Raw genomic sequence first — 22,304 nt, 5'->3', positions numbered from 1 at the left:
AGCAACTACGCTGCAAGGATGCAGGGACAAAACCTGTCTGTTCCACTGTGACAGTGTGTTCAGTCCAGTGCTCTCTCTCAGCACACACAGGCTTCAGACCTGAGAACATCAGCCAGACAAAAAGCCTTTTCTACACTTACCAACAAATCTCGTACACGTTTATCAACTGTGTAGAAACATATTTTACGGAATTCTTCCTTCACATCAAAGCCCTAACAAAAAAGAAGATACTCATTGTATGCAAACTGTACAAACGCAGCTGTAGGTTGATAAAATAAACGCACCTGCTTTCTTCCAAAAGCACACAAGCTTTACAAGCATGTTTGTGACATTCACGTCACCATTTACTAGAGGTGTCATAACAATCCAGTGACCTGCGCAATGGGACATAAAACATGTACCCTGTAACACCTGACTTGCCAGAATCACCTTTGCACTTTGCTGGTCATGACATCAGTCAATAATCACTCCTAAACAGGCACCCTCAGCATTCTGAAGGCACTAGGGATCAAAGCAGTTCTTTAAAACAAGTTAATTTTCACTGTAATACATGTATATGGTAAAAATCAATACATCCATTAGACAGGTAAATGCTCTCCATACTCTTAGCATTTGTTTTGTTAATTATAGCAAAGTATTAAATGATCAGTATTAAACGCTCACTGAACGCCTCTCACCATATTTCTCAAAAGCTCTGAGGCCTCTCTGGTATCATCTTTCAGAAGACAGTCATAGACCAGGTTCAAACCTGTCTGAATCAGTTCTGGAAAATTCTGAGCAGGATGCTGATGGATTTGGAAGAAGATCTGGGCCTCTGGTATTTTGTTGCTTAAGATGGCCTCAGCAATGACTTCCTGAAAGGGGAAAAAATGGCACAAACTGATCCCATCAATGTTCGTTGTCACTACCTTTATAATCCCTGTATTGACTTGTTTCCCCAATAGGTTAAAGACATTTTCATATTAATATTTTCCTTAAATATATTTAATAAGATTAGTAAAAAAAGGATTACTCATTTTTACCTCTGGTGTCAGTTTTTCCCATATGTGGCTTTCCTCTAATGCAGGTAAGTCTTCTTCATGATCTCTCCCTGTATGTCCTGTGGTTATTTGTGGTTGAGGATATTTTCTCAGAAATTTTCTAAGTTTAATAATGTAATCAGTTAAAATATCTGCAGCCTTCTGCAGGAATTCATCGGGTTCTGTCAAAAGCATCCAAGGTATCAGTTAAACAGAAAAGAACACCACAGCGTTTTTATGCTTTGCAATGCTGACTGCGTTCTGACTAATAACCAGAGCAGCCGTGAGGATGGAGCACATCGGCCCCCAGCGCAGCCTCACCGTGCAGAGCTGACACTGCCCAGCGCTCCCAGCACACTGCAGGGCACAGTCACAGCCCTGGAGGGCTCCAGAGACATCCCCCTGCCCTCAGTCACATGTTTTCTCCTTTAGACACAAGTTTACAAGAACTGTTTTTTTTTTTAATTAATCCAACTGACTATTAGTCAGATAAATCCCATTTAAAATGCAGGGACATCTAAATGTAACGTTCATTTAGTAAGAAACAAAGGCTATAAAGACCATGCAGGAAAAAAATTATTAGGAATAAGAGTTAACAGTCTGCACCTTTACTATTGGAAGAAATCAGTTCAGCTTAACACATATAACGTGTTGGTCCTCAGACTAAGAAGCAGCTCTGAGACCCAATTCAGACCCGAACAGCAGGACAGCGAGTGTATGTTGGGCCATGTCAGCCAACTCCCCACAGCGTTCTCCAGCAAGAACAAAGCTCTCCTCTGCAATTCTGGCATTTCAATACTCCACAGCTGTGACTCTCTTCTTGTAACCTTCTAGGCTGTAGTTGAACGAGCAGCATCTCGGCAGCAGTGCCAGCATAACCCACCATGCGCTGCCATCTCCAGCCACTGCTCCTTGCTCCTGTGCCACCCCTTGGGTTACGCTGGGACATGTCGCCGTGTCACCACACAGTAAATCAGACTGGGAAATGCTCCAGATAAAAAAAATAACCTGGCAGGCTATTTTTTCAGCTGTATCAGTTTCTTAAACTAGTCTATTCCATTCCACAGCCACATAAATATTTGTGCCAGAATATATCAAGTGGTGGCACTGAGAAAAGAAGGAGCAGCTGAGGGATAAGCTCATGCCATTTAACTGCACGACCATCGAGTATCCAGCAACGGCCCGACAGCCCCGTGCTGCCAGTCCTGTGCATCCCAAAATGATCCCAGTCACAGCGCCCTGAGCTGAGAGCCTGGTCAGAATTGTCTGGCTTAACACAGACACTGGATTCAGATTAATTTCTTGTGTTTCCCCTTAAATAACATCTTTCATTCGCTTAACTCCAGTGCTTTTTTTTGTTTCAATTCTAGGCAAATTTAGGCTTTTAATTTAAAAGATTACTTGTTCTTACTCACCTAAACAATGACAAATTACATTACTACATACAATTCCAAATGAGTAATCTTACCTTCTGTGTACACAAAAACTTCTTCAAGTTGCTTGGTAAGGAAAGTCAATGTGAGGCTTAGCAGCTGCTCAGAAAAGTGAGGGTCCATATCATTTTCTCTGATTGCTGAGCAAAGTAAGTTTAAAGCTGGCCTCAGCTCTTCCAAATCTGCAATATTTAGAGAAAAAAGTTAAAACATCTGCATTCTACCATATAACTGATCACACACATTTAAAATTTAAGTTAAAAGTCATAGAGATACGCTATAAAAATCTTCTAAAATGTGTCAAATGATATATGTAACATGCTTTGCCTTTTTATAAAAAAAGCTTATAACACAAATGCCAATACCAGAACACAACAAAAAACCTCACATATTATGCACCATCTCTCTCTTATTTTCCAGAAGTAGAGAAGTTGCAGTATAGCAATATCCAAACGCACAAGAGCACACGCAATTCAATCTGCTTTTACACATAGCCACTAACAGAAAGGCAATAAAATGGAAAGCTCCACATAGCTGAAAGTATTTGACTTACTTTTGAGGTAAGACTGGGACACACCACCAGCAGACTGCTCTGCTCCAGGGCAGGGGGCAGCCAGATCAAAAAGACTTTCTTTGCTTTTTAAAAACAAGTCTACTGTGTCTAGTTGACGATTTTCCAAACCTGCCTAGAGAAACATGCAGTAGAACAATCATGCATTAAATATATTTTGTACACTTATTGCTAGCATTTTTCCTTCATACTCAGTAACAAAGTATACACACAGAAAAAAAGAAGAAATTTAAACTAAATATGAAACACCTGTAGCCTGAAGTACCAAGGTGACCTGTTCAGTGCCCGCCATGCTCCTTCTGCTTTGCAGAAACCCTGCCCCATATCTTCAGAGACAAAATGTTAATCTAACCATTAATTAAGAATTTGATTTTAAATAAAAATAAATACTGTGAGAATCAGGACTTTGAATATGCTTACAGCAACTGAAAATTGCTACACCACTCCCCCCACCAACTCCCTTTCCATCACACTCTTTAAATAGAACCAGAAGAGCTCTACCAAACACCTGCAGCTGAGCTCCCTCCCCATGATCACACCTGCAAACAAATTGAATGGGGTGGACAGAAGGAGTTTTGAGCACTGGTTAGCTTAAAACTTTTCTTTTTTTAAATGTGCATTTACTTTGTTGCTGTATTTCCTCTTTTGGGTTACTCATCTGGGTTACCTGGGGTTTTTATTGTTTATTTAATAACTAAACCACTACTTTTTGCCCCAGGTTACTGAGTCATGCTCTTAATTGTTTCTAAAATCACCATTAGCATTGCTAAAGTGCGCTCATTACTTTAAAGAGTATCTTTTTACCTGTAAGATACAAATTTTTTTACCTCTAGCGCATGTACTGGAATTGAACACTGTTCCCATCCATTGAGACGACAAACAGAGTCTACAACACCAGCGCTGCCATAGATCATCAATCTATTCAAAAACTCTTCTTGAGTTAAGCCAAAGAGAACTAAGGAGAGACCACGCTCTGAATAAAAGAATCAAACCATAATTAAAGCCAGGTGGTCAGGAAAGAAGAGCACCACAAACAAACAAACAAAAAAAGCTTTTAGCAGAAGCCTACATCAGAACAATTATATAATATCAAAAACCACCTCACCTGTCAGAATTAGACATAACGGCACCTCTTCACTGCAATCCACGTAAACGCTATTTTTACCAAAGTGGTAATGCGTCACATCTTGCGACTCCAAATCCCAGAGAGCAAGAGTCAGTCCCTGGTCATCGGTTAACATGACAAACAGGGCGGTAACGCTGGTTACCAGTTTACACTCCAGTTTCACCACTTCTTGTGGTGCTGCCACGGGGATTTGTTTCCATTGCCGTCCTGCATCGCTGAGGTTTGTACCATAGCTTTGTCCTCGTTTGGAAGGGGCCCATGTAACAACATGTGGAACAAAAGCCACCAACTTCTCTGAATTTTCATAGAATTCAGGGTCATGAACTTCAAGATGGGTAAAAAACTGATACCAAGGTAAATTCAAGTCATCTGTCAAGTCTGGAGAACCTGGTTTTCTTCTCCTTACTGTGTCACGCAGCGAGGACAAATGTGCCTTCCAGGACCTGCGGGGAAAGAAGTTACCTGCAATACCGGCAATGCAGCTAAAACAATTTTTAAAGTTTCCTCAGGTAAGTAATATGCATTTTAACCTTACAGATTCCATCCATTCTTGCATTTTAACCTTAACATCTCCTGCTCATTTCTAGTTAAATACAGTTTGCAGCCAAGTTGAATGATTGCAGCTGCATTAGCTGATAACGTCCATGAAGCTGAGCATTTTTAATAGAAAATTTTATTTTCCTCACAGAAAATGCCCTTGTCAATTAAAAAAAAGTAGAATGAAATTAATTCTAGAATTGAGTATTTGTTATATTCACATAAAGTTATAATAATAATAATTAGCAGTAGTAGTAGTAGTATTAATGCCTCTAATATTAAGGGCCACAACACAGTTAAAATGTTTTATATGAACACAAAATATTTTGAAGTCCACGTGCACTTACCTGTGCTAAACACACAATAAACTGTAAAGTATTTGGAATACAAAAATCTGTCAACACTGGTTCAAACTAAAGGTAACACCCTAAACAGGAATTACTACTTGGAAGCTGTCTGGTGACATATTTAGAGTTGTCTTGGCCCATTTCCTAACATCATTCTAACATTCAAAATATTTAAAGCAGAATGAGCTGATTTTATTCACCACAGCTACAATTAAAAAAAAATAATCAGTAGTTTATTGATCAAGAATGTAAAGGAGGCAAACCCCAGCCTGTTTGCAAAAGTATTTTGGTTTTGTACCTGTCTGTGCGGAAAGGCCGTGCCAACAGCTCCATGCTCCGGTCAGAACTGGCCAGGTCATCCTCGTCCAGTCCCTCCGGAGGCTTCACCGCCAGATTTTCAGGATCTTTCTTACAGAGCAAATGCCCGGGGAACTGTCTGTAAAGAAATCAATATTAAACTTCACCTCCCTCAGATGACTTAAGAATTTTTTTCCTTCATGTTCAACTCCTCCAGGAGCTACCAGTGAAGGTGTTTTCTCTCAGATTAATAGAATTCATAAAAATGTATCCAGGTAAGCCATCAAAACCCGATGTTATTTCCTTTGAGGTGGACAACACCTCTAAATTACAACCTAGTCCTAATTTACCAAGCAAAATCAGTAAAGCTGTATCAGAACAGTTTAATAATCCCATACCCTACAGTATTTCTCAAAGGTGCTACCAGCCACCACTGGCACTAACTGACAGCACGTACCCTAATCTTCCTAGAAAAAAATAGGAAGTCCAATACAAAGCTTTTCTATTTGTTAAACTACAGAGCATAAATTGGAGCAGATAATAATAATATGCAATCTTTAAACAAATATAAAATTTCTGCTCTACTGCAGAGCCAGAACTAAAAAAAACAGCTGACTGCATCTCAACTATTACAGGACACAGATTAGGCACTTTTTAATGTCAGTTGTACTCAAAATGTTCCTTTCAGAATTCTGCTGCAAACACACCTGAAGTACATGTTTAGATCCACCGCGATGGCGCAGCTGGAAGAGCTGGTGACCACAGCAACACCGAGATCTTGCGACACTGTCACGGCAGCGAGTGGCGATGTGACAGCCGGGCTCCTGTCTCCAGCCTGCCAGAGCACTACGTTGATGTTTGCCAGATTTGCACCATCAAAAGAGTCAAATACGTCTTTAAACAGCGTCAAAGAAAACATCAGGCCTCAGACCATCCAACAAAAACGAAGTTAGAGAGGGGAAAGTGTGGCGGATACACTCGACCCTCCCGCCTGCCAGCCGAACCAGCAGCAGTTTGGCCCAGGCTCCAGAGGGGGTAAAGACCAAGAACTCCCTCCAGGAGACCCACAGGGAAGCAGAACAGCGCACTGAACGCCAGTGGCTTCTGTGCACAGGGAGTCTCGTGCAGACTTTTCCTACTGTATGCAATTTGACTACAAGTCAACCACTTCATTCTATAGATACAACAGCCTGGATGGGCCTACTTTGAGCTCTCCCTGCTAAATAAGGGAGCTGTATGGTAATGGTTTTACTACTCAGAGGTCAGTGGATGAGCCCAATTTAAGTTCAATATTAGTCATTTAGCTTAAGTAGATGCATACTGAGTGCAATGGATTATTTAGAGATATAAGGTTGTATGATTTTTAGTGTACTCTTTGATTCATGTTACTCGGTAGACTAGGTTTGCTAAAATTTTAAGCTGTAAGCTCCTGCTTGTATTTACCAAAAGTAACCATAGACTACACTAAACACTTGCAAGATAAAGTCTAACTTGCATTTTGCAGGGAAAAATGGGACTGACTGGGAAAAACAACGATCCAAGGCTAACACGGAGACATCACAGACATCTGGAGAGCAGGCCCTATTTTTGCCCTTCGCTGAGAAGAAAGGATTTGTCCAGACAACACAACACCTTCACGGATATGGACCAAAACCAATGTCTACAGCTGAACAAAACAAAGGGCCACGTGGAGTCAGGGAAAAGGGGTCCAATGGGCAGCAAGGGACCTGGTGGTGAAATTTCGCTATTGGATTGAATCTGGGTGTGAATGGTCTGTAAAGATATAAAAGTTTGTAGTTTTCTATGCTTGGGCGGACCTCTGTGCAGGTACCCAGCTTGAACCAGCCATCTTGCTATTTTACTCTATAAAATATTTTTCCTGAAAATTTTGTTTCCTGGAAGTCTACTTTGCATGCGGTTCCAGGTCTCCCCTGAAACTTTGCCTTCAGAGCTCTAAGTGCAGTCTCTGGAGCTAACAGTTATCAGGGGAAGAAGAACCCTGAACATTTGCATCGTGATGGATATACACGTCGCCTCAGAGTTTGCCTCCGGAGCTTCAAAACACAGCCCCTGGAGCAAACAGTCCTCAGGGAGAGAAGATGCCTGGAGATTTGCTTTGTGAATGAACACACGTGCCTGGAAAGAAGGTAAATGATGTTTGGTTTGGTATATCTCCCCCATGCAGTGAATAATAGAGCAAACCCACCACTGAACTCTTTAAGGTCACGCTTCTCTTTAAAAAAATCTAAGCATTGTTCTGCAGCAAGCAGAACCCTAAAATCACTCCCCTGCGACAGGAAAATGGTGAGTTTCTGGTAACTTTGTGGTCCAAGCCAATCTCTGCACAACCAAACATTCAGAAGTTTTTGTTTTACAAGAGCGTTCTAAGCCCAGGTAGGATCAGAAGTGAATTGTGCAAGGTGCTGTACAAACTCACAGCTTGCGCCATCTCAAAAGAGCTAATTTCTACTTAGAAGTGAAATGGGACAGATATATATTGACAGTTATAAAATTAGGAGGAAAAAGTAACTGTCTTTATTGCATGTTTCTACATATGTGTCAGAAAGCTTTGACAAAGAGCAGGTTAAAGCTGAGCACCTTGTGAAACAGTCTGCCAGGTCTGACCTTTGGTTCTTTGGAACGCAGAGACAGGTACCTGGTTTCCAAGCTGGGATTCCCTGCGTATTTGTTATTTCTAAAGGATCTCATTAAGAAAAGCAAGACTAGTGACAGTGGATGTGAGTCTGTTATGCACAGATCTGCAGATCAAGACCACTGAAAACCTTTACTCTGTTGTGAAACAGATTTCCAGTGTCAGGCTGAAAAACTACATTTAATATGACTGTGGCATTTTTTTACTACACTAACAACCACTTTGCCACACAACCCCTTCACTGAAAGCATCTTCAAAACAGATGCCTGAATTTCTTTCAATAAACTTCTGCTTAACCTTGACAGAAAAGAAAAACTACTTTGTTCTTTCAGCTCATTTACACTGGGAGTTAATCTCTGCTGCAAAGGATACAAATCCAGCCAGAGCTATCTAAGAGAAACAGGATCCCCCTGCAGAAGTGTGTATCTGTTATTCTGTCCAAAACTCGTGGTGGCAAATCGAGGGTGAAGCAGTCGCACGTCTCTAAGGGCGAGTCCTGTCCAGGAAAGGTGAGATGCACAACAACGAGCTTATTGAGCAGAAGTCTGCATTTGTTGTTTCGAAAAGACAGTATCCTCAAAGAGAAAATTGAAGACAGACCTGTAAATTTAAAGATATTTTAAGATTATAGCAGTATGGTACTTTTGATTTGTAAAGATATCTCAAGAAAACTACAGCTCAAATTCCTTGCCACTGCTACCATCTAATGCAAGCTGGAATTGAGGATGGGAGTGGCATGTGTTTCAAATCTCACTTTCTACATCAGGAGCATTAATTTTAGAACAGTTTCCTAAAACAGTGCAGGCTTTTAAAGTGGACAATACTATGAAGAACACCAAAAAATCATCACAAAATAATATTTCAGACTGAACTGAAAATAGAGACCACAATCTTCGGAAATCTCTTAGCAACGAAGACTGCTTGCGAATATGTAAAACGTCAGCAGTCTAGGTCCTGGAAAGACCGTGCACTCTAACTGCACACTGCAGTTGCACAAGGTTCAACACTTGAGCAGTCTTGACAGGATCAGTGAAAAGCCCTCACTCTACCCTTTCTTCCCATCAGTTCCAATATAAAATGGAAAGTTTGAGGTAGCAGTGTTGCATTAATATGTTTTATTAGAGTTTATTTTTAACTTTGTATCATCCAAACACCTTACCCTGCAACAGTTTTAATTCTCCCTGACAACGTCACCTTTGAATACAGAAATATCTCTATTGTTTTTCAAGTTCATTATTACTGCTACTGATCGCTTTAAATCAGTGTGACAGTATGTGACACCTCCCTGGTGTTAAGTCCTATGGCCTCACTTTGTTTCACCAGCTGAAGCAGAATTACACTTGTAATAATTTCAGATATGGAACACATGAAAATTTACTCACTAATGTTTTTAAGTTCAAGGAGCTTTTTAAGTGTGTCTTCCTTACAACTGTGCAGGAAAATCGGGTTGTATTTTCCATCTTCTACAGTGATTTCATAGACAAACAGTTCATGGCTTTTATTAAGAGCCAGTATTTTTGTCTTGGCTGCTTGCAGATCATCTTCAGATTTCTCCCACATGAAGCTAAAGACACAACATTCAGTATGTTTATTGACATTATTTTTTTTCCACATTTCATAATCTGAACAGTTCTGGAAGCATGCTAATGATGGACAATACAATTTGAATTGTTTGCAGTAAAGATTCTGCTGCCATCCCCTTCCAATACCAGAACACATCTCATCCCTAGCAGAGATTGCAACACAAGGCAGTGCTTGAGGAATTCCCCCTCCTCTTCCTCTCAAGAGCACAGGTTTTCTATCCTTGTGTGTTTCTTTCCTTTAGTCATCCATGGCACGTGCCACATGAGTGATGCTCTGCTCCAGGACTTCTTTTAAGAGGAGGAACAGCAGCACTGTGGGCTGGGGAGAAGCAGAGCATATTGTCCATCTCAACATGTTTGGCCTCCCCATTGCTCAGGCTGAGAAAGTCTTTAGGTGTTTCTGCACAGCCGCTCTCCAGGCGAGAGGGGAGCTGGCAGAGGGCACAGCTCAGAGTGGAACATGAGACCACAGCAGTGGAACAGTGTTGGTGTTGCGTGACACTGCAGGCGTTTAGAAATGCAATGTGACTGTGGTTTGACTCAGCACTAAAAGCTACTAAAGCAAAATAAAAACATCTCATGTGACCACTGAATGTCACACACCAGAGCCTCCCCCTGAGCAGCAGACAAGGAAGTCAAGGAGTCAGGGGACTATGAAGTTTTAAGCCAGCAACCTGACAACACCAGACGATTTTTCTTCTTTTTCTTTGATCTACAGCAATGATTACACCCACAACTAAAAAAGTAAGTAGATATAAATCAACGTCTTCTCCAGCAACGGGATTTAAGCGGAGGGTGCCCCATTGCAAGGCAGAGTTTGAAGGTCCCCAGCCCCCGCCGATCTCACCGCAGTAGGGCGACACCGGGAACCCCTCCCCGGGCTCCCCTGCCCGCCCCTCGCCACTTACTCAGCCCAGTCTCCCCGGAGGACGCTGCCCCGGGCCCTGCCGCCTCCGCTCGGCACCAGCGGCTCCAGGTAGATCCCACCAGGGACCAGGAGGCTGCCCAGAGCGTCCTGGTCCCTGCTCAGCCGGACCAGGGCCGCGTCCCGCAGGGAGCCCCGCGCTTCCCCCGAGAGGGCGGCCAGCAGGACGCGCAGCTCCCGCTTCGCTCGCGCCATTCTCCTCAGGCAGAGCCGCCGCCCCCAGCCCCGCAGCAGCTCGCCGCCATCTTGGACGGGGAACCCTTCCTTCGGATCAGCTGACAGCGCTGGCCAATGCCGTGGCGCGACTACAACTCCCAGCAGGCACCGCAGCCCAGGGCCGGCGGGCAGTGGAGCAATGCGAACTGGGAGTTGTAGTCTCCGTGAGCTCAAGGTAGGCGACTGCCGCCGGGGGCCTTTATGCTCATCACAGTACCTGGGGTCGCGGTTCTGCCCAGAGCCGGCAGCGCTGCCCGGGCTTGCTGAGCCCCCGCGGACTACCCGCTCAGCATCCCCGGGCAGCGCAGAGAGACCCCCGGGAAAAGCCACCCCGGCAACGCTGAGGAATAAACACGCCCACTCCCCCCCCCGCCCCGGGCGGAGCATCCACAGTACAACCCCGCCCATAGGCCATGAGCAGCCTGGCCCCGCCCCACCAGGAACTTCCCGCTGGCGGCGGTGGCGGCGGACGGTGGCCGCGAGGGCCCAGTTCGCGCTCTCCCATGGCGGAGCGGGAGGATGTCGCTGGTGCTGGGGCTGCTGTCGCACACGCTGAGCAGGGTGCTGCGGTACTCCGGGCTGCGTAGGGGCTGCCATGCCCCCCGGAGCCAGGCCATGGAGCAGGACAAGGCGCTCGAGGTTTACGGTGACTGTCGCGGGGCTGTCGGGGGTTCAAGGGTCGTGCCTTGGCTGAGGGGCCGCGGGATGACGGGTCGTGAGGGGCCTGCGAGGGGCTGTGGGGCGCGGTTCGTGCGGGGCCCTGGCGGGTTCTGTGCCCCCGGGTGTGAGGGGGGAGCCCGGCCCTGGGCGGGGAACTGTGTCCTGGGTGAGCGGGGGCTCCCGAGGGGCCGGCTGCCCCGGTACGGGACAGGACGGATGTCGGGGTTATGTGGGACCTGGAGTCACTGCCAGGCGTGTGCGGTCACCCCTGGGCTGCTGGGGAGCCCAGGAGCGCTCAGGGAAGGGGAAGGGCCAAGCCCTGGGTGCTGACCGGCCCTCCCAGCCCCCGGCCAGGGCTGCAGACGGGGATGCTGTGACCTTGGGATGCAGCGTGTCCCACGGTCACCGCTGGGATCCCCGGGGAACTGTCGCCATGTCCCGCTGGAGCCGTGGCCGGTGCCGCTGCTCCCAGCTGCGGGCAGGGCTGGGCGGCTCCGGGCTCGCTGCCCCTCGTGAGGACACTTACCCTGGTGTGTCACCACCTGAGGCACAAGAGGAGCCGGACACACCTGGGAAGGCGAGTAATTCCGGACAGGTCAGCCGGACAGCCCAGCAACGTGGAGGCTTCTGTTACGGAACAACTGAGCTTGTTGTAAAACGGGGAGGATTTCACCTCTGGAAGTGCTGCATGGAGGATCTTGGAGGATCCCAAAAACAGTGCCAGGCTTCAAAGTTCTGTTATTTTGTAGGCAATTAGAAGTAGAGTGAGGATTCTATGCAACACTGTGCACAGAAGAGACACTTTATCTAAAAATAACAAAAGAGGAAACAGTCAGTTTTGAAACGAGCAATGCTGAATGATAGATACTTTAAAACATCAGTGGTTCTAAGTAATAATTTGGGTTATGAACCTTCAGCATATGAGTAGTCTGTTGATTTCAGTTCATCCAAAGGGTTAAGCTTGTGCATGATCTTTACAGAACTAAATCATGTCCCTGTGTAAAATTTATATTGAAAAGGCCAGAGACATCCATGAAATACTGCTGAAATAAATCAACTTTAGTATTGCTCTCACTGCTTGAAGTAATTGATTTCTTGTTTAACTGGGCCTTTTCACATGGAAGGAGTACAAATTTTAAAAATAGAGGAAGAACTGTATCAGAAATTACAAGGAAATGTGTATGTGAAGATACTTCTCTTGTATGTACGTGTAAAGTCATTTCAGTTGAACAAGAAGGTCGTCACAGGTTTATTCCAATGGAACTATTCTAATCTTATGAATAAAACATCAAAAGTCATTTCAGTGAGAATTCCTCTGCTTAAAATCAAGTGGGGTTTGATGTCGCAGGATCAAAAATGTTTTCTTTAAGTAGTTGTTCTGTTTTCATTGAGGTTTGTTTGGCTTAGGCTTCAGCAGTTTGCTAAGACTGGAAGCAAAACGTGATACTAGAGACAGAACAACAGAAAAAAGGTGAAAATACTTTTTAGTGGTCTGACAAATGAGGCTACTAATCAGTTTGCTGGTAAATATTCTAATAAAGCTGGGCAGTTTGTTTGCTTGTTACCTTCATGATCCCCAATGCAATTGAGGGGCAATTACCAGTTCTTCGGGAAGACAGAACAAACTGTGTTTTCTGGGTTTGTAACTCAGCAGCATCATAGTGTAGACAGAGAAACAGAGGGTGGGGCTTCAGAATTTTCTCCTTCCCTGGAAATAAGGGGATGGGGCTCCGTTCTCTCATTCTTCCCAAGTTTTGTTCTATGGTTTGAACATCTTGAGAGTGATTAGAGCGGCACTGGCAGGAGGGTGAGAGCTCTGAGGAGGTGAGTGCCAGCAGCCAGAGCTTGCACAGCTGCACAAGCATGAGTCTCCTTGCTCAAGGGCCAGGGACTTCGGGGTGTGTCTGTGCAGACAGAGCCCAGACAGACCCGAACTGCCGCTCCTGCTGCTGGCGGCTTTTCTGCCTGCCTGGGAGGGCCAGAGCGACACCAGAGTGACACCAGAGCCCCGTGTGCTGGGCCCGTGGTCCCTGCCCGTGGCAGGAACACACCAAGAGCAGCCAGGCAGCTGTGGAGTGAGGATCTGAGAGGGTCTGTCCATACCTGGGACAGACTGAAGTCATTGCCCATGGTGAAGGCTGGGGTCACATTTGCTTTTGCAATAGTTGGCTGTGGTAGTAGAGTTATTGGGAGGGCTACACGAAAAATAAAATCACTATACCTAGCTAAAAATACCTCCCCATTATTTTTTAAAAACTTTTTGTTGTTGTTTTAACTGATGTAAACCTGTATCCCTTTAATTACCTGATTTACAGCAGAAATGCTTGTACTTGTGTTTCTAAGGGGCAACAACCCCATACCAGGCAGAAGTGAGTGAGAGGTGCCAGCTGGGAACTTCCGCGGTTTGGCTTTTGCTGTCGAAACAATTGTCTCTCCAAGTTATGCCTGACAGATGTGGACAGGCTGGAGACCCCATCGCAGTTCCTCCTCTGCGACATCACTCGGCAAACACCTTGAAATGCAGAGACTTGTGTTTTCAGGCCCTTGGGAAACTTAGTGAATTCATACACTCTTTTGTGCATCATACTATAGTCAAATATTGTTGCTTTTGAATATCACTCTAAAACCTTTCGCTCTATGGAAAAGCAACAATAGATGTAATTGTTTCACTGCATGATGAAATCTCCTTAAGCTAATCCAGAAGAGATTGCTTCTAGAAAAGGCAATGCTGCTTATAATTGTCTGTGCAGGTGTGTTAAAACCAGTTGATCCCCACATTTTACAAGCTAAGGAAGTGCCCACTGATACAGATAATTATGAGTTAGTGCATTATTTTGTATTGGCTTTCCTTAAGATGCCTTCAAAATCTTACCTGTGAGGCATGGGCTGGAAAGCGGAGAGAAGCAGCTGAGAAGGAAACCTGGCTTGTCTTGGTAGTAAGGTGGATTTGGAAAAACCTGAAAAGCAAGCAAACCTGTCTGAAATACAGCATCAGTGGGTGTCTTTTGGATAGGCTGATATTACGTGACCTTTAGTTCCGAAGGTCATACCTACCCTTTAGCAGGCGTGGTTCGATTTCTAGTGCGTCACTGACATTTCCAGCTCTGCCTTTTCTGAAGAGGAGCAAAAGAAACAATGCTGGGAAGGTGGTTTCTAATAAAAGTACTTTTTGTTAACTTCAGGATAGCTACTTGATTGTTGGTCGCTTGTCTTCTGCTTTAGATATAATCCGTACTATCCGGGACCCAGAGAAACCAAATACTCTAGAAGAACTGGAAGTGGTGACGGAAAGCTGTGTTGAAGTGCAAGAGATTGGTGAAGATGAATATCTGGTTATCATCAGGTTTACACCAACAGTACCTCATTGCTCTTTGGCTACTCTCATCGGTAAGATTTCTGTTTCATTAAATCTGTAACAATGAGCATAAAGTTAATTTTAGGTTGTCTGAATAACATCAGACTGAGCTAAAATTCAGAATTGCTTTGCTAGCAGTTTGACCAGGAATTTCATCTTGAGAACCCTACTCGTAATGCAGACAAACAAAACAGAAGAAATGTGGGGACATCCTTCTGTTTTTATTGAGTTAGGGAAACTCTTCAAAGAGAAGCTCTCAAATCTGGTACAGAATTCCTTCTTGATATTCTCCAAATTATTTTAGTAATGCTAAATTGAAATTTTTTAAGCTCTTAAATTAAAGAAAAAGTTAAAACTTCATGATTGTTTCCCTTGTCTTTCTCTTACCTTGTGGACTATTCTCCATACATGTACAAATAACCCCACATGCAATCCAAGAATACAAAAAAAAAAAAATTCAGAGTGTTAGGGGTTTGAAAGCAATTAAGTTGAATGAGAATCTACACTGACTTGTTTTGCTTCTTCCTTGTTATTTATGGGGAGATCACATCTGAAAAATCATGTCTGAGATCTTTGGAATTATTTGTTTAAGTGTACCAAAGTTAGAAACTCTTACCTTTATATATCAATACTAAAATTTCTCAGTCTATTATAAAGATTTAAGGGAAAAGAAGTCTTTAATTTAATGAAGAAGTAAATGTATTTATGCCCAAATCAGCCTTTGTAGCTTTAGGTAGAACGTAAAGTATAGCTAGGAAAGCATCAGCCTGCCAAACAATAACAATTTATTCCTAGTTTGACCCTGTTGGAACATCAGTGGGTTGAGGATCAATGATGTACGCGTCAAATCTTAAACTGGGATCTCGCTCCCAGAGATGAACCACAACCTCCTCTGCTCCCTCTGGACGTTAGACACTAAACAGTGAAGTTTTGAGCTTGAATAGCCCCCATGTCACTGCAGGCTTGTGTTCTTCAAGTGATTTATGTTGGATTTGGTTTTTAATAAATGTTAGAAACTGAACAAAGTGTTGTTCTCAGTACAGATGAGGCCACAGTGGCAGCCAGGACACTGTCAGAGATGTGGAAGAAAGCTGGACATGGAGGATTTGTCTGTGTTTAGTGTTTCTAGGTGTTCAGAGACCAGAGACCTCCTAAACTTGTAAGGCAGGTATGAGCTTAACTGACCAGCTACACCCAAAGGGTCAAACCACAGATTATTTAGTCTCTGTGGTTTGTGCTGCTCAGAATACAAAAGGAGAAGATAGTAAATTATACTGGTGGTTTTTTATTCTTAAATATGGATTCTCTGAAATTGCACCTCAAACCTTGAATTTTACAAGAAAATCTCCCATCTGTTTTGTCTAAACAGGCCTTTGTTTAAGAATAAAACTGCAGAGATGTTTGCCTTTTCGACATAAGGTAAAGTGTCTGTTCTGGAATTGCTTTAACCTCTGTGAATCCTTGCCAGGTTCTCTCGGGGTGTTTACTGTAGGATGGGGTAACTCCCAAGCTGGGGTTGAGGACGGGCTGTTTGTAAAGCTTGTCGTGTGCCAGTGTAGCACCCGGAGGGAGCTGTGAATAACTGTGCTTCTTCCTTTCCTTTACAAAAGCCCAGTTGTCGCTGCGGTTCTGAGCTTCCCTGTGCTGCCAGGGCTTTCCTCACCAGCTCGCATTCGGTTCTTGCTGGGTAGAAGAGAGGCTGTGTTCAAACCCGGGGTTACAAAGAGTCAAAGTCATCCTCTTGCCTTGGGGAAAATGAATTTGGCCTTCTGCAATGTTTCAATATATCTAAGCATCATAAATATAAAATATTAATAGTTACGGACTCCACTGTACCTTTTGGAATATCTGAGTTGTCCCAGCGGCCCGGCCCTTGCGAGCGAGCCCTGCTGCAGAACTGCGCTGTCAGAAACCAGCCCGGGGCAGCTCCACTGCCTTGTGTGGGCATCGCCCAGCCAGGACAATCTCCAGAACAGGTTTATTAGAAGAGTTCAGAAGATTGGGAGGAGATTGTCTTATGATTGTGATGCAGTGAATTCCAAGATCAGCTCTTGTCATTCATCCCTCTGTGAACGTTTTTAAAAGTATGAATTACATGCACTGTATGGTTATTGTACAATTTTTTTTCTTCTTGTAATGTGTAGATTTAATTGTTAATGTATGCATCTAACATGAACAATCTCTCCTCTAGTTGGAAATCTACATCTCTGAGGGTACACATTCCACAGAGGAAGACAGTAAGTAGAGCTTAGGAGTGAGTGCAGCTTTAGCCCTTGGCTCTGTGTTCCTTGAAAAGCCCTTCTCTTCCCTTCCTCTCCTTTTCAGAAATGAATACCCTGTTAAAGCTTTAAAATGAAAACTGTAGATGAGGCTGTTTCAGAAGCTGTATTGGTACTGTGAACATTTGCTTCTTGTTGGTTTGTTTTTTAAAACTAAAAACCTCACAGTTCTTGAAGGTGTTGTCTTTATAACAAAAGAAGTTGCTACTGTGCTGCTGAATAATTAATATGAAGAACTTTCTGACTGGTTGACCTTACTATCTTAACACCACCATCATAACAAAAATATTTTAAACATTGACTGAGAAACATATAAAATGTAGAGGACACCGAAATTCTTTCCAAGCTGTAGCCGATCCCTGCTGTAACCAGCTGTGAACACCTTCGTCCGAGAAACGCCCCAAGCTTTTGGGTTCTTAAGCATTAGATATCTTTGTATGGGGAAAATAAGTTCTTTGGATGAAAATTATAAGAAATTGAACCTGGAGAACTCGGAGCGCTAATTTGTCACAAATGTCAGACTTGATTTTAAGACACGTCATTAATGCATCTTACATTCTTTTCCTAAACCAGAAAAGTAACACAAATCTTGGTTTCTGATGGTTGTTTTTTGCGACTGAGCTTTCATTTCCCTGTTAATTCTCTGTCCTGTGAGCACTGACTCCCGAACACCCTCATGTTCTCCTGGGCTTGTCGTCCTTCTGTTGTGCCTGGCACACAGACACGCAACTTAAATGTCTGTCTGTCCACTGCTTGATAAGCTATTGTACTAATTTCAGTTTTTGATATTACACAAATAATATCTTCCACCTAGAGAAAATAGAAAAGTTGACACAATGTGCTGTTGTTGTACGTTTTCTCAGTCTCTGAGCTGGATATTCACTGGCTTTGGAAAATCCCTCTTGCATTTGTCCCATGTGTAAGTTACACTGCAAACTGCTTCTGACTCAACTTTTCATGTGATGTTTTGCAGTCAACAAGCAAATCAATGACAAAGAGAGAGTAGCAGCTGCGATGGAGAATCCCAACCTGCGCGAAATTGTGGAGCAGTGTGTCATGGAGCCCGACTAGGAGCTGTAATCGCCACAGAGTTGTCATTTTGATACATTTCTAAAAATATCTTTGTTTAAAAAAAAATAATCAAGGCCTTGAGTTGAATACTTGAGTTCTTTTTATCTTCCACATGGTTTTTAAAAGAAATTGTTTATAAGATAGATTTAAATTATGATTAATTACTCTCTAAAATAAAGTGAAGTGTATAGTGTTAAGAGTTTGTAATTTCTGGTGTCCAGAGAAATATTTTATGATTAAAAACAAAACAGCACATCTGTATTGCCTTCTGATGGACATTGTGATATAAATTCATTTTTGCAAGTTAAATTTCTACATTGTTTCAATCACTGCACTGTAAAAATAAAACCAATTCTTGTACTGAAATGCTGCTTTCTGAGTTCAGAAATTTTCCTTTTTTTTCTCTTTAAGCTTAGATTTAGATTTTGTTAAGAGAAGGAAACATTTAATGCAACTTTCTCATCTTTGATAAACACATTAAAGCTGAAAATAATTCAGAAAAAGAGTTGGGAACCAAGGGACTGGACTAGAACAAGGTGGATTTTTACTGGGACACTATTCCTGGTAAATATTTGCAATTGTTTCCCTGTTAAGCACATGTTTCTGATTCTGGAGGCTTTCACTGTAGTCACCCTGAGGGTAAATCTTTCCTGTGCCAAGATCTTGTCACTTTGATCCTTTTTTTCTTATGACTCACCTGTGATGTGGAAGGTAAGAGGATCCCCCAGCCTTCGTTCCTCTGGTTCCCCTGTCCTGGTTCTCTTCACTGCTCCCTCGTTAATCTGCCATCAGCTGTCGTGTGTTTTCTCACTGGAGAGGTTCCCTGGGCACAGTTTTTGCTGCAGATGTGGACCTGACCACAGATTTACCTTTCCCTGAAGAATCAGGCAGATATTTAGAATCACAGAATCATTTTGGTTGGAAGAGACCCTCAAGATCATGGAGTCCAACCCTTAACCCATCCTGGCACTACCCCACATCCCTGAGAACCTTGTGGCCTTGTGCTTTTCATGAGATTTAAGGACCTGCTCCTCTGTGGAACAGCGATGACTCTGGTGGGCTTGTAGTTGGTTAAATGGTGAGAAATCCTTGGGGTTCAGTGCAAACAGCTGTTGAGATTTCAGAGATTTGGAGCCATTTTAATAATCAAGCTTTCCTGAAGGCACGAAATGATTGATTGGGCTTCAGCTGGGCTGCAAATTATAAAGAGTAGGGGGAAATGTTTCTCGTTGTAAGACAGTTGTAAAACAGTATAGCACACGTGTCACAGCTGTGCCAACAAGAGCTCATCTCCTACTTTTAGTGCCAAAGTTACCTTAAAAAAAAACAACCAACCAACCAACCAACCAAACAAAAAACAAAACGGGAGGACAGGCAAGAGAACAATCCCCCTTTTCCACAGGTTACTGCACATCTGCAGAGCTGTCAGTTCCAGCATGTATGGAAAATTACTTTCTTACATTCCAATACTCAGCTTCAATTAAATTTTACTTACATTTCCCAAGCCCTTCAGCGGTGAAGCCGTATCGTGGTGGCAGAGAAACAGCCAGCGAGCAGGTCGTGCTGTCAGCCTGCAAGTGGAGGAATGGGTCAAGGAGGGGCACACTGGGCAGGATTTGAGGTGCCTGAGGACCATATGATGTTTCTCCAAAGCAGACAGGCACGTGTCACCTGTCCTCACTTGCTATCGTCAAGTACTAAAGTTGCCCCTTCCTATTATTAACATTTTGCATTTACAATAAGGAGAAACAACTGCAGAGGGCAGCAAGCAGCCACACAGCACCGTTCCCACCGGGAATCGCTGTCTGCAGGGTGAGGAGCATCCCTGCCCAGGGATCTTGGTCCACACATTCCCCAGGCAGCCTTGGCACCGGGCTGGCATCTCAGGGGGCTGGAGGGGCTGGGACACGCAGGGCACTGGAGGAGCTGATGGTGACAGCGTCTGGTCTGAGCTGTTACAGTTTCTGCAGGTTTTTGGCTCTCCCTGCTCATGCTCATTGCTCCTGTGCCATGCAAAGGGATTTACAACAGCTTCTGTTTGTCCAGCCAGGACACAACATTTGCCATCACGTCTCCAGTCCCAGCTCAGTGGGCTGCCAGCCCTTGCGAGCGAGGTGTCAGCTGGGGGTGAGGGGATGGTGTCAGCTGGGGGTGAGAGGACGGTGTCAGTTGGGAGGTAATGGGACGGTTTGCTTCCTTTCCTGCCGCTCACACCGTGCGGGCTCGTCCTGCCCGATGGCAGCAGGGCTGTGCCAATGGCCCATGGGGCTCGTTTGCAAAACTTTACACAGGGGTGTAACTATTAGTCACTACAGATGGCAACAGGGATGTTGCATAGACAGACAGAGCTATTATTAGCATAAAGATATTTTCTGTGAAACTTTTCTGTGTAGCACAAGGGCTAGAGGAGCTGAAGAGGTACAGATGGGTGGTGTGAGCTGTTCCCGGTCTGTCTGGACTTCGCTGCCTCCTTGTGTGCTCAGATCATGGCGGGACCACATCCCTCACCAGTCACCGCAGCCGATGAGGGGCTGGTGACACCTCTGGCTCCGTGGGGATTAAAATGTTCCAGCTGAGATCATCTGGTCAGCAGCGGAGCACTTGGGTAAGATCTGAGAGACTGCAGAACGCAGGTGCTCTGACAGGGCAACCCAGCTGCTTCTCAAGCTGCGGAAGTGTTTTAAGGCTTATTGTTAATAAGAGACACAAACAACCTCCTCCATAAAATGCTGCTGCTTCCCAATTAACAAGCTCTCAGTTCCTTCCTGTCTCCAGCTCTGGAAACGTCTGGAGGTGACAGGGGAGGCACAAGGTCTCTTTTCTAATCAGGAGCCAAAAGCCTCTGGCTCCTCTCGAAGAGGCTTTCAGGAGATCCCGGTGAATAAATAGAAGCAACAGCACAACACGAGCTACAGGTTACTGTCCCAACACCTTCCTCATGCAGGTTTTCCTGCGATGCTGCAAGCAGGAGGAGTCTCAAAGTCTTCCCCTGGTTTAACACCACTGGCCTCGGGCTCCTTTCATGGTCACAAGCCTTCTTCACAACTTTCCTGCTGGATACTAGCCCAGTTCTTTCCCACATTTTTCATTGCCCACTCAAAGGGAGCTCTCACATCTTGCAATTTTTTTTCTGAAATCACACCTGCCATCTGTCTCCAGAAAGCTGGGCTGGATCCAGCTCTGCTGACAGATGCGGTGGGGACACAGTCAATTTAATCCTATCTCCGACAAGAGGGGAGGAGAAGGGGCTATCAAAAAGACCCAGGTGGAGGTGGGAGAAGAGTTGGGGACCCTGGGACCCTGGTGCCTTCCCGGGGCTGAGCATGGCCAGCCCCGATGGCACCTCGATGTCAATGGTTTGCACGGCTGACTTGTTCCAAAATCAGATGTTTGTAAAACAAAAGCACAGGCTGAAAGCCTACAGAGAAACAGCAGCTATTTCACGGAGCTTTTATACTTACAATTGGTCTTGAAAAAAAGTCCTCTGGACGTTCAGTTTCATGCATGTCAGGATGGTTTGAACGGGAGCCACAGCTGCAGGCTGGAAAACTGCAAAATCTGGGAGGAAAGGTCTTTCATTTGAGCCAATATTCCTGTAATGAAAGTCCTCAACTGACCAGGTTTAAGTACTACACTGAAGGAGCAAGCGGCCTGGCTAAGGGGATTCGTTCACCCTGTGTTTGCACCAAAGACAAACTTGAACTGTCTCTGCTTTTGTCCAACCTGCCCGTGCAGCCCCTGTGCATCCCGAGCTGCTCAAACACCCTCCAGCTACCAAACCACACACCAGCCAAGCATTTTAAACTTACCCTTTAGGGTTGATTTGCTAAAGAGTCAAATTATTGTTTAAATTAACTTCATCAACAGTTTCTCAAGAATGAAGGGTTTTCCCTCGTTCCAAATCTGCCTTCTGTGTATTCATCATCTGTCAGTCCGAAAGCTGACATGTGAAACCTGTGAGCAATTCTTTCCCTGCTCGCTAATTACCAGCTGGAGATTATAATAGGTTTCAGGAAATTTAACTGAAATCCTCTTTTAAAAACATATTGTTTACTGTTTCCTCTGTGGAAAATATAGGAAAAAACTCCTTAGGAGTGTCTGTCAGAGCTCAGTGCTGGGTGTTTGGGGGCTGGAGGCACAGGGCAGGGAGCTGGAGAAGGAGGTTCAGACCCATCACTTTTTATTTCCTAAAGCAACTCAGCCCGACCTCCAGGGCAGCTTGGGCACTGGAT

General features: G+C 44.3%; 2 protein-coding genes across 2 annotated transcripts in view; one reads left to right on the top strand and one right to left on the bottom strand.

Moving 5' to 3' along the window:
* SPG11 (SPG11 vesicle trafficking associated, spatacsin) overlaps nt 1–4,268 on the bottom strand; it is a 29,733-nt gene extending 25,465 nt beyond the window's left edge. Inside the window, exons 1-6 of the mRNA XM_082061055.1 lie at nt 4,129–4,268; nt 3,851–3,996; nt 2,488–2,634; nt 1,023–1,201; nt 678–854; nt 141–212 (exon numbers count right to left, since the gene is read on the bottom strand). Of these exons, the coding sequence (XP_081917181.1) occupies nt 141–212; nt 678–854; nt 1,023–1,201; nt 2,488–2,634; nt 3,851–3,887 (612 nt within the window). The 5' untranslated portion in view covers nt 3,888–3,996; nt 4,129–4,268. The remainder of the gene's footprint in view (nt 1–140; nt 213–677; nt 855–1,022; nt 1,202–2,487; nt 2,635–3,850; nt 3,997–4,128) is intronic.
* Nucleotides 4,269–11,142: 6,874 nt separating this feature from the next.
* CIAO2A (cytosolic iron-sulfur assembly component 2A) lies at nt 11,143–18,438 on the top strand. Its single transcript, XM_082061058.1, has 5 exons — nt 11,143–11,353; nt 14,590–14,754; nt 16,092–16,141; nt 16,914–16,959; nt 17,975–18,438. Exons 1-5 carry the CDS (start codon nt 11,227–11,229, stop codon nt 18,070–18,072), a joined length of 486 nt encoding a protein of 161 aa, XP_081917184.1. The 5' UTR covers nt 11,143–11,226; the 3' UTR covers nt 18,073–18,438.
* Nucleotides 18,439–22,304: the final 3,866 nt, after the last annotated feature.

Source organism: Streptopelia decaocto, assembly GCF_964273445.1.
Source record: "Streptopelia decaocto genome assembly, chromosome: 9".
Lineage (NCBI taxonomy): Eukaryota > Metazoa > Chordata > Aves > Columbiformes > Columbidae > Streptopelia > Streptopelia decaocto.
Note: the sequence above shows the minus strand (reverse complement) of the source record. Positions and strands in the feature narration are given on the sequence as shown.

Excerpts from the sequence above, each read along its gene's own strand:
- CIAO2A (XM_082061058.1), top strand. The coding sequence starts at position 11,227 with ATGTCGCTGGTGCTGGGGCTGCTGTCGCACACGCTGAGCAGGGTGCTG. Across the intron at positions 11,354-14,589 it reads CAAGGCGCTCGAGGTTTACG|ATATAATCCGTACTATCCGG; the intron begins GTGACTGTCGCG and ends CTTCTGCTTTAG. Across the intron at positions 16,142-16,913 it reads GTTTGCCTTTTCGACATAAG|TTGGAAATCTACATCTCTGA; the intron begins GTAAAGTGTCTG and ends TCTCTCCTCTAG.